At 41.1% G+C, this 15,913-nt stretch overlaps 3 protein-coding genes across 3 annotated transcripts in view; all 3 read right to left on the bottom strand.

Moving 5' to 3' along the window:
* Window positions 1-202: 202 nt before the first annotated feature.
* The window catches only part of mspo (M-spondin), a 48,656-nt gene continuing 32,945 nt past the window's right edge, over window positions 203-15,913 (bottom strand). The window contains exons 2-6 of the mRNA XM_017149279.3: window positions 14,738-15,132; window positions 12,572-12,793; window positions 8,946-9,175; window positions 1,253-1,690; window positions 203-887 (exon numbers count right to left, since the gene is read on the bottom strand). Of these exons, the coding sequence (XP_017004768.2) occupies window positions 869-887; window positions 1,253-1,690; window positions 8,946-9,175; window positions 12,572-12,793; window positions 14,738-15,132 (1,304 nt within the window). The 3' untranslated portion in view covers window positions 203-868. The remainder of the gene's footprint in view (window positions 888-1,252; window positions 1,691-8,945; window positions 9,176-12,571; window positions 12,794-14,737; window positions 15,133-15,913) is intronic.
* LOC108062558 (submaxillary gland androgen-regulated protein 3A) lies at window positions 3,245-3,925 on the bottom strand. Its single transcript, XM_017149280.3, has one exon. It carries the CDS (start codon window positions 3,920-3,922, stop codon window positions 3,593-3,595), a length of 330 nt encoding a protein of 109 aa, XP_017004769.2. The 5' UTR covers window positions 3,923-3,925; the 3' UTR covers window positions 3,245-3,592.
* On the bottom strand, window positions 4,194-7,531 carry LOC108062556 (calphotin). The gene is made up of 2 exons (XM_017149278.3): window positions 7,260-7,531; window positions 4,194-7,205 (listed from the first exon to the last, which is right to left on the bottom strand). Exon 2 carries the CDS (start codon window positions 6,989-6,991, stop codon window positions 4,205-4,207), a length of 2,787 nt encoding a protein of 928 aa, XP_017004767.2. The 5' UTR covers window positions 6,992-7,205; window positions 7,260-7,531; the 3' UTR covers window positions 4,194-4,204.

The following is a 15,913-nucleotide window of genomic DNA, read 5'->3' as shown; positions in this document are numbered from 1 at the left end:
TGATTTTGTGTTACACCTTTGGTTTTGGATGGGGTTAAAATTGATATTGCTAAAATGTTATGCAAAATTTAAAGGACCACCAAACCGATGTAATTATTTTGACCCCCTTTAATATATTTACTGTAGAATTGACAGCCCAACTAGAAATCAGATTCTATTCACGCAAAAACTCTGCCTTCTCAAAGTAATTCCAATTCGAATGTTTTCCTTTTGGGGTTGACTTTTATTGCAATCCATTTAAAGTTATTAGTTAGCTTAATTTACATCTAATATTAGCTTAGTTGCTGAACAACACACTTTGGCTCCACGCTTATAGGTTAAAGTGTGTTGTGTTTGGTTTTTCATTTGGTTTTGTTTCCGTTCTTCCTTGTTTGGGTATGCAAATGTTCACGCTTCCTCTGGTTTACTTTGATTTGCTTCTAAACTTTGTACGTCTACTGTTCAATGTTCTTTTTCTTTTCTTGTATAATATTTTATGATGATTTTTTACATATTATTTAGAGCTAAAGCAACGAAAAGTCAATCGAAATCAAAGTGAACACATAAACATAAAAATGTTAGACGGATGACTCCATTCCTTTTTGTCCTGTGTGTCTAAATCCTTCTTGTGTTTTTAATATTGTCAGTAGTCTTCCCCATCGTCGCCATCGTCGAATTTATTCCATTTTCCATTGATGTCTCTGCATTTGCCGGCTGCTTTTAAAATCAATTTTGTTTGATAATCTAAATTTAAATTAAAATCTCATTGCGGGATGATCCACACTCCTTATGGCCTTGCTGGTCTTTCTTGTTCACACAGAAAAAGCAATTCTTACGCCTTAAATTAAAATTATATTTATATCGCCAGAGCCTCCTTCGTGTGGCTCGTTCATGTGTCGGAATCGGACCTGAAATCGAAACGGGAAATTTGAATGTTAGTTTTTATAGAATTGCTGTTTTGAAATTTAATTACAGTGAAACTGAAAAGTATTTTTTGGGTTTCGATTAAAAAGTGTGTCGATATTATTAAGGTTATTTAGGAGAAGTTGATGTCTTGACTTCCATTGGAGTAAATTTAATAGGTATTGCAGTTCATAAATTGTATAAACAACAAAAATTTTATAAGCGCAAGATGAACACTTAATAATTATTATTTTCATAAATATATTTTAAAAATTAAGCTTAAACTCTTTAAATAAAATTTCGATATTATCGTATCCAATAATCCCATAAATTGTTAAACTTTTCTGTGTGTATTATCCCATCCACTCACCAATTAAAATAGGTTTGCGACCCGTGACAGTTGCGCTCGGTTCCGCACCACTTGGATTGCTGGAGCGCCGGGCACTGCCGCCCGCCCCTCTTGCCGTGCTTGATGACCTTGCGGTAGCGATGCATCTCGCCCACGCCGCAGCTTTTGCTGCAGGCCGTCCACTCGGACCAGTGGCTCACGCGGCAGTCGCGACGTCGCTGCGCCATGCTCCGCCTGCGGGTAACACCACCCCCTGCCCCTGCCCCACCGGCCATCTTGCCACCCGCGGGTGGTGGCGACTGCGACTGGGCTGTCGGGTTGGAGGCGTTCAAGTTGCCGGCATCTGTGGCACGCCGATAGCTGCTGGCGATGCTCTGCAGGATCGCATGCTTGTCGTTCTTCGGCACCACACTGACCACCTGACCAGGTGCCGTCTGCACGTTGTTGTTGCCGCTGTAGCTGGAAAGGCAGAAGATTAATTAATTTAATTAAATGTCTGCAGAGGATAATCGAACTATCTAATTAAATTTTGTATATCTTTTTGTAACAATTATTGCTTGGTTTACTTAATAGTATTCACTTAGTTCCTATTAACAGTATTATAGATATTACTTACGTTATTACTTTAAACCTTTGATTAATAACAAATATATTATAGTTTAAATGCTATCTGTTCATGCAAAACAAAATTATTATTCTGATTCCCTAAACTGAAGTAAATATTATGTGATGTTATGACAAAAAATTTCATTTCTGTTGTATCTTTGAATTAAATGTTCTTCCTAAATTAGCTAGTCATAATTTCTAAAGAAACTAATGTGCTACAATTATTTAAATTACATTTTCTTAATCTCCACAAGTGGTTCTATTTACAGAGCGCACTCCTTAGAAGCTAAATCCAAACCCACCTTCCTGATTTGCCCTAGTAGCTTAACTTGCCGACGCTAAAAGACTGCCACATATTACACATACGTCCCACTGCCTTTCTCAAAGGTGTGCACGCTGCCTGCTCACGTTTGTTATTTCAGCACATCAACTGTGGAAAATTTCAATTTAAATTTGCCTTTTGCCAGCCTTCGTGCGGGCTGACAGCAGACAGAGAGCCCGAAAAGCCCAAAAAGTCCGCAAAAAGCCTGGTACCCGAAACCGGAGACCCCTATACCATTGGAGCCTGGGACTTTCGGCGGACCCACGCGCGAACCACAATCCCCAAAACTCACGGCTCCCAAAACTCCCCGGCTGTCGCGGATCCACGACGTTTGGCTGTGGCGCTGCCTGGCTTCCTTCCTTCCTGCCTTCCTTCCTTCCTGGGCAACTTCCGTGTTTTGTTTCCTGCACTTTTTCGTTTATTTGCATACACATGCCGCTCGCGTATGCCGCGTGCAAAATCGCGCAAATAATAATAAAAAATCAAAAGGCAGACGAACAGGCGAACTCAGCAGCACAGAAAGTCTGACGAGAAACTCAGAAGGGCGAGGGGAGCGCAAATAAATTGGCAAAAATATTAAAGGACCCAGGCGGAGGAGCATAGGGCGCCATGGGCCCAGGAAAAATAATGAGGAAAATTCCCAAATTGAAATTACATACAGCATTTTTCGTTTTTTTTTGTTCGTTCAAATACCTTTTTGCCGTATTTCGTTTCGCCTGGAGTTTTTTTCTTTTACATGCCGACTTTTCTTTTCCTGGGAACATGGAAGTTATTAGCGACAATTTGCTTCGATCATGTTCACGGCAATTACCGTTAGATGAGCACATCAAAATGTATTAAGTAAATGTTGTTTTAGAAGCAATTTGCATTTCCGCAGCCCAGGAAACTCAGTAGCTATCGGACATGTGACGAGAAAATTGCTCTTCGGTCCGAGGCAAATTGGTATTTGCAAATTGAAAAGCGACAGGAAAATGTTATTAATATATGGAGTAATTCGGTTTGCTCACATTGCATTAATAAACTGTCAATTGTTTGGAATTTGTCAGGCTTCAATATGATTATTTAATCTGTGCATTGGCTCGAACTCAATGGAGAAATCATCAGGGAACCCCTATTTATTTTTATTCATTCAGTGGACACATACAATTATGGTTTAACACTACTTTAAAAGTTTTTTCCTTTTCAAAATAAAAATAATAAAGTGTTTAAAGACTGACTGTTTGTTAATTAAGAATACAAGTTTTCATTTTCTTTTCAGAATTAAAAATAACAAAATTGATAATGACTTTAACACTTTGCTTTCAAAATTAATGCATTTTTATAAATTATATCCAAACTATTTTATTTTAATAACTTAGGGTGTATAAACGTAGTTAATAATACTATGTAGCACAGTTTTCCATTTCCTATTTTCCATTTTCAATCATCGGACATCAGAGAATCGTGCAGCAGAAAACCTCTCCCTGGGGCTGGGCATATACAGTGGCCACTGGTGGCTGGGCGCCCACCACAACGGTGGGTCTGGGTGGCGGCACCATGACCACGGGTGGCGGCGGTGGTGCTCCGATAATCACGGCTGGCGGCGGCGGTGGTGCTCCAATCACAATGGGTGGCGGTGCGAATCCGATGCCCACGCCCATTGGCGGAGGACGTGGTGGTCCGCCGATATTGATGCCGACATTTACGCGAGGGGGCGGCGGTCCGTAGGCGATTCCGGGACCCCTGGGCGGTGGTCCTCCGTATCCACGTCCTGGTGGTGGCATTTCGACCGCTGGCTAACTACTGACCGACTGACCAGCAATTGGGTTCTTGAGTTTGGCTCTTATCGCGCACTTTTGCCTCGAGTGTCCGCTGGTAATTAACTATCAATTACTGTGATTTCTGTTCTTTTTTCGGGGGGGCTTCTGTTTCCGCTGATTAGATATTGGCGATAGGTGGAGCTTACATTCCCAGGCTGATAAGAGAAAAACACTCGGTTATTGATAAGGTTTCTGATTCATGGCCCCGCTTTAACTTGCCTTGGGGAAAGCCCCTGACCTTTTGGTTTAGGAAATAATGCATTTGCACTGGCAGCACTTGCGTTTCGGTGGTTCGTCTGGTAAATCTCTCTTTTGGATGGGCGGTGGCTGCTTCGACTCCTGGATTCCCTGCTCTTGTCCCTCGGCCAGGGCAGCACTCACAGAGTATCTCTTGCCAGACTTATCGTTACTCTGCGCGGACACCTCACCCACCAGCACAGTTCCGATGGGTGTGGCAGGTTGTATAACTTCCTCGGTTACCTCTATAACCTCAGTTACTTGGCCATTGTTGGCCGACTCGACAATTACTTCTCTTTCCACCACTTCAACAAATGGTGGATCATCTATGACCAGATCGGTTAGAATGAAACCATTGAGAGGTTTTGCTGGTGCTTTGGCAGGTGGTGATGGAACTGGTGTCACATCCACGGACTCTACAATCACCTCGGATGGTGTAAAATTCGATGGTGGTATCTTAAGTTTCAGTGGTGGACTGGGTGGAGGTGTGGGCGTGGGAGTAACCTCCAGTGAAGCCACAATTACCGCCGTTTCCGCTAAGCTTGGCCTGGGAAGGAATCCCCCTTGAATGGGCGTCACCTGAAGTGCTGGACTTCTGGGTGGTGTATTAACCGGTGTGACTTCAATAATCTCCACATAAGCCTCTGAATCACTCAGTCTTTCCATTTCCACCGAGGGACTTTGTTGTGCCGTATTATAGGGTGTGATCTCTTCAACCTCCACATAGTCATCAACTTCGATTAGGCTTTCCCGGGAGATAAAGGGAAACTGTTCGGGTGGAGGTGATGATGTGGGTGTTACTTCCAGTGACTCCACAACCAATTCTTGAACCAAACTCGCGCGAGGCATAAAATTGGTGGTTACTATTGATTGCCGTGGTGGATTGGGTATTACTTCTATCTCTTCCACAATTGATTCTACAACTCCACCCCGAGGTGCATAGGTATTTTGAATAACTATCTGTTCGGGCTTTGTAACTTCAATATCCTCTACAATGCTCTCAACAAAACCTGTTTCAGGAATAATATCAATTTGTTGCGGTGGTTGATAGGGAGTATTAACCTCTGTTACTTCTATGTTCTCCACAATCGATTGTACTAGGCCTGATCGAGGGGGATAACTAATTGGAAGAGGTGGTCTTAAGGGAGGTTCAACTTCTTCCGTGACTTCTATGTTCTCCACAATCGATTCCACAAAACCTGATCGCAATTGAACTGGAGTTTGAACAGGAGAATCCACTTCCACTTCCTCGACTTCTATGTTTTCCACCATCGATTCTACTAGGCCTGTTTGAATTGAAACGGCAGGTTGGGGAATATCCACTTCTTCAGTTACTTCCATACTTTCCACAACCGATTCCACGAATCCAGATTGAGGTGGATATGTACTTTGTACCGGTGGAGGGACCTCTACTTCTTTAGATATTTCTATATTTTCAATAATTGATTCCACAATCCCCCTCTGAGGAATGTAAACATTTTGAGCTGGAAGAACGAAGGGAGGATCGTCATCTTGAACGATTTCAATGTCTTCTACAACAGACTCTGCGAAACCTTCAGTAATGTTACTTTGTACTTGTGGTACTGGTACTTGAAGAACAGGTTCGGGTGGTATAACTTCTATATTCTCAACAATGGATTCCACACAAACTGGCGCAGGGTCAAAGCCATCAGCTGGCAAGAGAAACGGAGAATCATCCACTTCTGTGGAGACTTCAATGGTCTCCTCAATCGACTCAGTATCAGCATCAAATCCATTGGGTGGGAGAAGAAAGGGAGAATCGTCAATACTTTCCACAATGGTTTCCACTTCCACAATTTCAGTGTTTATGGGGATATTTTCTGTTATAACTTCGATATCTTCCACCAAAACTGGCCTAGGATTGTAAGATTTGGGAGCTGGGGCCTGCGTGGAAATCGACGCGGCTGCTACTTCTATGTTCTCCACAATTCTAGCCACAAATCCAGGTTGTGGAATGAATTCCGGTTCCTGTTGAATCTGAGCAGGAACCACAACTTCAACAGTCTCCACCACAGTTTCCACAGTTGGATTTAAACTCACTCGGGGAATATATCCGGTTGGCGGAAGAGAAGACTCTATAAAAACCTCTGACTGCACCACCTCTGCGATGGGAGAAAGTGGAGGCTGCTGGGCTACTGGGAAGAATCCCGTTTGCACTTGGAGTTGAGGTGGTGCATAGGGTGGTGGATCCAATTGATCAATTATGATCTCTTCTTCCACCACCCTAGTGTGTTTAAGGCTCTCCCTAATCGATTCCTTTGTCTCCGTTTGCCAGACCACAGTTGTGAATTCATCCGAGGCTGATGTGGTGTCCAGAATCTCCTCCGTATCCACAACATCCTTCTCGGGCGAAAGATCCAGATCCGTGGAGGGATTGGGCGAGGCCTGGTTCCAGTAGGCCTGCGGTTCCCAGACCACATTGAAGCCCACCTCTTCGGTGGGTGTGAGAAAGGGTGGTGAGGTTTGCGGCAGCGGTGGTGGCGGTGAGGTCTTTTTCTGGTGGTGGTGATGGTGCTTCCGGGGTTTTGATCCACCCTCCTCTACAAGAATCACCTCCTCTGTCTGCACAACCTCAACATTCTCCTGCCTTTCGTGATGATGATGATGATGTCGGTGGTGGTGATGGTGGTGTCGCTGTTTTGGGGCTGGAGACCCATCGATGTTCACTATTTCGATGGTCTCCTGGGTGGTGCCACTACTGCTGGTGGCTATCGTTTCTATCGTTTCTATCGTCTCGTTAAGACGACTCCTCTCCTCAACAATGGTCGTCTTCATTTTGGTCGCTGGTATTATTCCGTCTCGTTTTCGCTTTGCCCATTAACTGAAACCCCAAGCGCTTTGTTCGGCCCCATTTATACTCGGTTGTTTATGTCATGGGAAATGTATTTTCATGCGTTAAATCCTTGGCGCAGATAAGATAGTTACTATATCTAAGCAATGCGGCAACTATTTGCCTTCGACCCCGTCGTCTTTTCGGGAGTTGTAGTCTCTGGAAATTGTTGAGGTTTATGTTTTGATCGATTTTTGACTGTGATTCGCTTACTGGTGGAATTCTTCTGCTGATTCTTGCGTCGCTGATTGTTGGCTGCACTGCCTGCGCTTACCGTAAAGGTGGCTGGCGGAATTCCGGACATGTTGCTGGCACTTAACTCTTTGCCCGATTGCCGGCAATTCCTCTACTTTTATAGGCCACCCGCGACGGCGGCCGTCGATAAGATAGTAATTACTTCGAAACTGGCCCGGGTATTTGGCAGACACACACAGATCTGATATATCTGGGGGTCTTTGTTTCCAGCCTGGCTGTCAGAGTGCCAGAAAGGCGGAAAAGAAGACGCCCACTCGCTGCTGGCACTCTTGGCACTCGAACACGTCCCGGGCTGCTGGGGATTGTCATTAAATATGCAGGTTACCAGTGCCAATGGTGCCAAAATCCACTCCACCAGCTTTGGCCAAAAGTGGCACGAAAATAGACAGCGATGGGGATGCGGGATGAGTTCGGAACTGGAACTGTTAGCAGGGATTAGTTGTAGTTTTCCCCGTACGGAGTTTTCGGGGATCCCAGGCAGGAATAGGGCGGCTTTTTAAAGATGCAGCATTACCCAGGTACGTGCCACTCGGGCCACTCTCCTTCGGCTCTTTAGTTCTTTAGTTCCTTAGACCAAAGAACCCAACCCCTCCCTTAAAATGACGCCTCCAAAGTGGTGTAATGTGCTTTGAAGTGTGCCAGAAAGCTGTTTTCCTTCCACCCACTCGCCCTCGCCCACTCGCAATGTTTTTCCAACAGCTCGGGGCCTGGCACGTTGCTTTAAATATGTGAATGTGGGAGTGTTGAAAGTAGTTGTTGGACTTGAGTTACGGGGTAAGCACTTTACGCATATGTTAAATAGGGCCAATTGAAGCGCTTTCTGCACTCCAAAACAGATTACGTATACGAAACGTGGCATTTAAAGCTTACTCTTGGCCCAAAACAGTGGAAGACGTTTGCTAGGCGTTTAATGAAAACGTTTTCTACTTCTTCGTTATTTTAAACAGTCACCCAAAGGTAACATGGTAAGGAAACTCGGCCATATCTATTGATTAATCATTTGTTTTTGTCATTCGATTATTATAAGATAACACTTTTTTACACTTTTTTGTTTATTGTTGGCTTAACTTTTTTTTACACATTTGGAAGGCTGAAAATTTGACCTAGACGTTCAAAAACCTTGAACTGTAGTATTTTAGTCAATTAAAAATATTAGTTTAAACTTAAAGAACGTAGCGCTTAGGTAATTTTTTATAAATATATAATTTATACTGAATCTGACGGCATATCTTTACAACTTATTTAAAAATGTTGCCATTTAGCCAAGTGCTATAAATAAGGCAGCGATTAATGCACGCTAAGAAAAAGCTACTTTTTTATACAGTAAACTTTTTATTCAATTAAGTGTAAGTGGTTTAACTTTTTATAATATTAAAAACATTGCAAATTTCAAAACTATTTAGTGGTCCGAAACCTAAGAGTAACTTAATTCTTTTTGGTTTGCTTAGCTTGTTGCAGAACAATGTTGCATGAAGCCAATTGCAATTGGCAAAAAAGTTTTCTAAACAAACAGAACCTTTTATTAGTGCTACCTTTGTGGGATATTTACCCTATTAAAAGTTTCTTTTTGCAAATTACATTCCTGCAATATTGGAATTCTTTCTGGTTCTTACTCCTAGCTTATGGCACATTTGCAGCACTTACATGGGATTCATTTTGGCCAGCAGCTGGGACCGGATTCGCTGCCTCTCGTCGTCATTCTGCTGCAACTGTTGCTGCTCCGTTTGCCGCTCCCGTTCGATGCTGGCGGACAACTCGTTGTTCATCTCCACGTGATTGTGCTCGGCATCCAGGTGCGTTTGGGTCTGGACCGTCTCGTACTTGCGATCGTCCTCGGCAATGTTGAACACCTCGCTCAGTTCGTATTCCTTCAGCTGAAAGGCAGAGGATGGGGGGTTTGGTATGTTAGTCCCCGGGTTCCAGACACATGTGCAGCATATTAATTTACGGGGATTATGTGCCCGGCATCAGCAACTCGGTGTGGAGGATGCGGAATGCCGGGCAAGGACCATGCAAGGGAGTACAGGTGCTCTTAACGCGCTGCTAATTTCAATTTGTGGCAAATATTGACACAGCCACAGGGGTGCAGCCGTCGTATGGAATGGTCACGAAGCCCCAAAGGAATGTTAGGGTACGAAAAGCTATCTGGATTTGGGTTAGAAATCAAGTAACTCATGGAAAATACTATGTAAAAGAAAACCTCCAATACAAATAAATACCATTTAATGTAATTTAGTAACTATCAAATTATTTCAAACTTCTAAAATTCTTAAAAAAAAAAATTAATACTTCCTTAAATACGTAGAAACAAATACAGTGTATTTAATTTAATAAACTAAACTAATTTCTTCAAAATGTATTTTATTTTTAATGAAAAAACTCATACCAAAAATGTCTAATTTATCTTGTCCCTCCGAAAAAGTCCTTCAAATCAATATACCCCACTTTCCACAGACCTGTCAAGAGTATGAAAAACTTTGTTTGGTGCGCTGTCGCGCATTTTAATTTATTTGTTTGGGCCGCTGTCATTTTCTATACACAATACGCATTGTTATTGTTGTCCCCTCCGCTTCTGGGTGGCTTATCTTGGTCTACCTTTCGGGTTCCTACATTCTGCAAATGCGTCGACAGCGGCGCCAACAACCACAGCGAAAAAAAGCGAATAAAATCTAAGGCACAACAAAAAAATAAACAAACAAAAAATCCGGGAAAAAAGAAAACAATACAGAAGAGCCGCGTGTTGCTTTGGTGGCATTAAAATACACAATAATCCAGCACACACAAAAAGCTAGAACGCGGAAGGGGATGGGAATGGGAGAGGGTGAGGGGCCTGGAAAAACTGTGAAATTCCTTGTGGATTACCCAGACGGCGAGTGAAACCCTCAGCATTCCCGGCTGCCGAGATTACGTGCCTTTTGCCATTCACTAAATGACACACAAATATTCCAGCGATTTGGTTTCGGGGCCCAGAATTTAAGAATTTAATGCCCAACTACCCCCAGCTGTTGGGCGATTGTAAGGGAAGCAAATCAACACATAATTACACTAGGACCTGAGACATGTGCTGGCCATAAAATAACGCATATAAGTAAATAACTTTCCATTCTGTTGGCCATAAACAAAAGTCGACAGCCTTGGGTATTTCGGGCAATAATAAAATGGCAGACTTTTAGTTTCACTAATGCTAACTTTGATTGCCCTGGGGAAGAAGTTCTACTAAAAGCTTAAGAGCATGAAAAACGATTTGCTGACCACTCAAAGATGTGTGAATATAAAAGCCTTAACAAATTTAATTAAAAGTATAATTTAATAATATTAATTTATTTAAAATATATCAAAAATCATTAAATAAGCAAACAAAAAAATTAATTTTTCTAATTGCTTTTAAATAAATAACAAAAATTCAATTTCCCTTTAAATTTATCAAAACCAATAACTGAGTTACAAATCCCAAACTAATTTCTAATCTTAACGCCACCATCCAGCTAAAGGACCCCACCAGAAACGCCTCCAAAAGGAGTAGACGCTTTCACACGCCTCCTCCGAAAAGCCTAGAAAATAAAACTAAAATTAGTAGTGTCAAAAAGGCGTTACAATAATACGAGCTGCAGCAACAATGGGCACAGAGCTCCAAGCAACAAATAAAGAATAATGACCGCACGTACAGTGGGCAGCCACGCCCACTCGTCCATGTCCACGTAGCAATTCCCCATTTCTATATATATCCACATATAAACTGCCCCTATGAAATAAACTATGCAAACGTAGTCGAAACATCTGGCGATGGAAGGCGGGGACGTAGAGCCCGAGGCATAAATTTTATGGCCGCTTCCTTCGGCCACACACATAAAAGCAATTTTGATGAGCGACCCAAGGCATTGTAGCCGTAAGTGCGCCACTTTCTGGATGTCTTGGATGTCCAGCAATATAATTACAATGCTCGAATTCCTGCCCGTCGACTCCCTCCCTCTTCCCTCTCTCTTTCTCCCTCTGAATGTATCCTTACGCCGCTCTATTGGGGCGTTTTTACTGCCGACGAGGGTTCTTTGTTGCACTGCCGGTTGGCGGAGGTCCTGCCTTTGTCCTTTGTGTCTGGCAGGCCTAATGGATTGGCATTTATTAAGGAGTGCAGAATAATGTTTATTGCAGCGCTTGAAAACAATGGCAAAAACGGCTGTGCTTCTACAAGGATAAGTGAAATTATCCTTAAGGCTTCTGGGCTTCAGTATGGCAATTCAATCAGTAAATGTTAAATAAATAATTGAATACGAAATGTAATGAAGTATAATTTGTAATAATTTATAGTCTTAAACCAACAATTTGTTCATCTTTAAATATTTAAATTTTAATCTAAACCAACCATATTATTTGCCTTGCTAATATATTTTGAATTTCTATTAAGCTCGGCGCTTGTTCTACTAATTTCCACCATAAAATTCAGCTAATAACGCAATTAATTTGTTTATAATTTGCATAAATGCAATTTCTAATTCAATAACTTTCTATTAAATACACATTAAAGTGCATTATGAAATGCGTTTTAAAATTCATAATACTAATAATGCAAATTCATCGAGAGTTTTCAAAAGAATTATTAGAGAATTTCCTCTGTCATTCTTAATTCCATAAAATAAATTATAATTCGATAACAATTTAAAATTGTGCATATTTAATTGCCCCCTAAATGTATGCTATGAAATCGTACAATATAAATTTCTTTGCCCGTGTCAAAATGCTTTAATTTGTTTACATTTCCTCTTAACACACACATTTGCATGCCCACGGAACTCATGCCCTAATAATTATAAGGTAATTAGCATTATTTCCGGTATTTTTTTCGCTGGCCATTTCGTATTTCGTGCGTTCTTTTTTTCGCCCGGATTCAAGCTGCGAACTCAACTGATTTATAAAGCGCATTAACACGCAGCCAAGGGAATACGCCCTTCGCACGCACACCGTCTCACAATTCCACACATAAACGAATACAGAGAAACACGCACGGCCATTACACATGTTTGCATGGCGAGAAAAGTGTCTGGTTTGTTAATGTGTGCGAGTGTGGTAGATGCTGTTGACGCCATTGTAATGCTAATGGCTCATTAGCACTTTGATTTTTTCGCTCTGTATTTTTTTGTTTTTTGGGAAAAAGTCATTAGGGTTTTCCGAGTGGGGAAAAAGGCATTTTGACTGCTAATTTGCTGTTAATTAACTTGTTTAACCTTTTTTTTTATTTCGGCCAGGGGTCAGGGAATCGTTTGCCGTGCACTCACCTTGATAAACTGGAACGTGGCGATGGGCGGCAATCGCTTGCTCTTCGGATAATAAAAGCTACCCGCCGGATGACCAGGATAACGGGAGGTGATCCGATAGATGACGCCCTGAGGAGCCGTTGGCCAGTTGGGCGCCGTGAAGGTGAAGCCATTATCCGTGCCCGCATCCAAGGGATCCAGCTCAACGGTCACCGTATCGATCCAGGAGCCCCCCACGCAGAGCTAAAAGATGAGGGAAATTTAAAGGTATTTTCAGGACTCTTGAGTTTTCACAAATGTGTTTCCTAAGAAAATTTTACTTGTATTTTTAAAAAGTTATTTATCAAAAGCGTTTGTAAGTACCAATTAAATAAGGAAGGCCTTTAAAATAATAGTTTTTGTTTGCCAATGATAAACAATTTGTGAAGCAGACCCTAGGTAAGTACCAATTAAAAAAGGAAGACCTTTAAAATAATAGTTTTTGTTTGCCTATGATAAAAAATTTGTGAAGCAGACCCTAGGCTAAAATAATCGCCCAGTAAATTGTAATTGATTTAAAAGAGTGAAAAGAAAAACAAGAAAGGAAGCTAGCTTCGGCCAGCCGAAGCTTATATACCCTTGCAGATCATTCCTATTAATTAACAAATCGCAAAAATGTTCAATTTTCTAATATTTATCATTAATTTTCCGATGGTTCCTATGACAGATATATGATATAGTCGTCCGATTTTGATCAAATTAAAATTGAAATTCGGAATTATTTAAAAAGAGTCATATCCTAGAGTAGAAGATAATACAATAAAAACCAAAGAAGCTAGAATTTATTTCCTATTACTTTTCCATTAATTTTCCGATCGTTCCTATGGCAGCTATATGATATAGTCGTCCGATTTTGATTAAATTAAAATTGAAATTCGGAAATATTTAAAAAGAGTCATATCCTAGAGTAGAAGATAATACAATAAAAACCAAAGAAGCTAGAATTTATTTCCTATTACTTTTCCATTAATTTTCCGATCGTTCCTATGGCAGCTATATGATATAGTCGTCCGATTTCGATAAAATTAAAATTGAAATTCGGAAATATTTAAAAAGAGTCATATTCTAGAGTAGAAGATAATACAACAAAAACCAAAGAAGCTAGAATTTATTTCCTATTACTTTTCCATTAATTTTCCGATCGTTCCTATGGCAGCTATATGATATAGTAGTCCGATTTTTTAAATAATTAATTCGAAATTCAGAAATATTAAAAAAATAACATCCCCAAAAGTAGAAGGTAATATTTCAAAAAACACCGAAGTTAGAATTTTTTAAAGTTTTTTTTTTTCCGATTGTTCCTATGGGAGCTATAAGATATAGTTGTCCGATCCGGTCGGCTCCGACATATATACTACCTGCAATAGAAAGAAGACTTTTGGGAAAGTTTCATCCCGATAGCTCAAAAACTGAGAGACTAGTTTGCGTAGAAACAGACAGACGGACAGACGGACAGACGGACAGACGGTCAGACGGACAGACGGACAGACGGACATGGCTAGATCGACTCGTCTAGTGATGCTGATCAAGAATATATATACTTTATGGGGTCGGAAACGTCTCCTTCACTGCGTTGCAAACTTCTGACTGAAATCATAATACCCTCTGCAAGGGTATAATAAGAAGTGAGTTAATTAAAAAATTCAATAACAATGCAATTATGTAACTATTAGCCTGACATAATATTGAATAATTTCAATTAGTGAACAGAAATAATAACCTTTTTGAGCAACAAAGGCTGTAGGCCATACATTATTTGTGTATAAATTTGTTAGGTGACAGAAATCAATTTAAAATTGCCTTGATAGGCAGGGCAATATATTTGCTTGAATATTAAATTTTGTTTGTGTTAATTAAAAAGGTAATGAAATGTGTAAAATATTATAAATTGAAAAACTCCAAGGTTAAATAAGAAAAAATCAAATGGCTATAAAATTAATTTTAAGTGACCCTAAAAAACTGCACTGAATGGCTTTATAAACTTTAAAAAATCTAACAAAAATCGTTATATTCATTTTGGAGATTTATATTGGCGCTATCTACTTTTTGCCATCACTCTTTCTTCCCCATAGAAAATGAATGGCTATTCGTGGTCTGTGTGCCTTTTGAAGGCTATGATTTTTGTGATTTTGCGGAGCATGTTCTCACCTCGAACGAATCCACGCCGATGAACCAATCCGGCGAGGGAACAATGCGTGTCATTAGCGAGACCAGACTGTGATTGCTGTCGACAAACACTTTTGCCTCGCTGCGTCCGGCGCCCAGTGGAATCGCCGGCATGCTGAACTCGTCGAACACGCTTCTCTCGGTGTTGGTGGTGCCACCGCCGGTGGCTGTGGATGTGGTGTTGAAAGTAGCGGTGCTGCTGCTGCTGGTCCCACCTGACGGGGATTTCCCCGTCTGGAACTGCATCTGCATCTGCTGCTGCTCGCCGGCATTGCTGTCCAGCAGATCCGTTCGACCCGATTCCGCAAACTGTTTGACAGCCGCCGTCGCCGGCTGTCCGATGTGGTACAGTGCATAGTTGGCATTGTGGGTGCGACCTGCGGGCGAAATGGAACCAGAAACCAGAACGGAGCTCATCAGTGGCGAGTCATTAAAATTTAATGAGCTTTCACAACCGAACAGAAAGAAATGCTGAAAATTTGCAAATATTTGCAATTTAGCAGCTCGTTGTCACTTCCCGTTTTCAACCTTATCCCTCCCCTCTCCCCTTTGAAGATTCACCAAGAGCTTTTCAACTGTTTGAAATGGTGTCAACTTAAGTGGCAGATTACGTATACGCAACGCAGAGGCGAGCATCGAATTAAAGCGACATTTTTCCAGCCAAAGAGATGAGCGTTAAATGGTTGCCATGGGAAATGGGAAAAATGGGATGGGAATGGGAAATTGGGAAAATACTTAAACGTATGCAAAGGAGTGGCAATAATGAAGGGGGTTTTCGGTTGACGGGAAGGAATGTAATGCGTCAGAGGGAAAATATATCAATGTTTGGTGGAAAATAATTAAGAGGAGTACTTTAAATTGAGAGGAAATTAAATATTTACCAGTTCAGTAATTGCACTTTTAGAACTCTATGTTTAGAAATTCAGTCAATGTTTTGTATACAAATACTTTTACTTTAGGCCTAGTACTCACTTCAATCAAAAAGCCAACGAGACGAAAATTTCTATACAAAAATGACAGGCGGAAAATTTCGTGTTCAAAATTTTGTATGGAGATTTTCATTTCGTAGGCTTTTCGATTGAAGTGAGTACTAGGCCTTAAATTTAAATTGAAATATTTAAACAAAATTGTTCCAACATTTTTATACCCCTCTTAATT

The sequence above is a fragment of the Drosophila takahashii genome, chromosome 2R (assembly GCF_030179915.1).
Source record: "Drosophila takahashii strain IR98-3 E-12201 chromosome 2R, DtakHiC1v2, whole genome shotgun sequence".
Classification (NCBI taxonomy): Eukaryota; Metazoa; Arthropoda; class Insecta; order Diptera; family Drosophilidae; genus Drosophila; species Drosophila takahashii.
This window is presented reverse-complemented; position numbering and strand designations above follow the sequence as displayed.

Excerpts from the sequence above, each read along its gene's own strand:
- LOC108062558 (XM_017149280.3), bottom strand. The coding sequence starts at position 3,922 with ATGCCACCACCAGGACGTGGATACGGAGGACCACCGCCCAGGGGTCCC.
- LOC108062556 (XM_017149278.3), bottom strand. The coding sequence starts at position 6,991 with ATGAAGACGACCATTGTTGAGGAGAGGAGTCGTCTTAACGAGACGATA.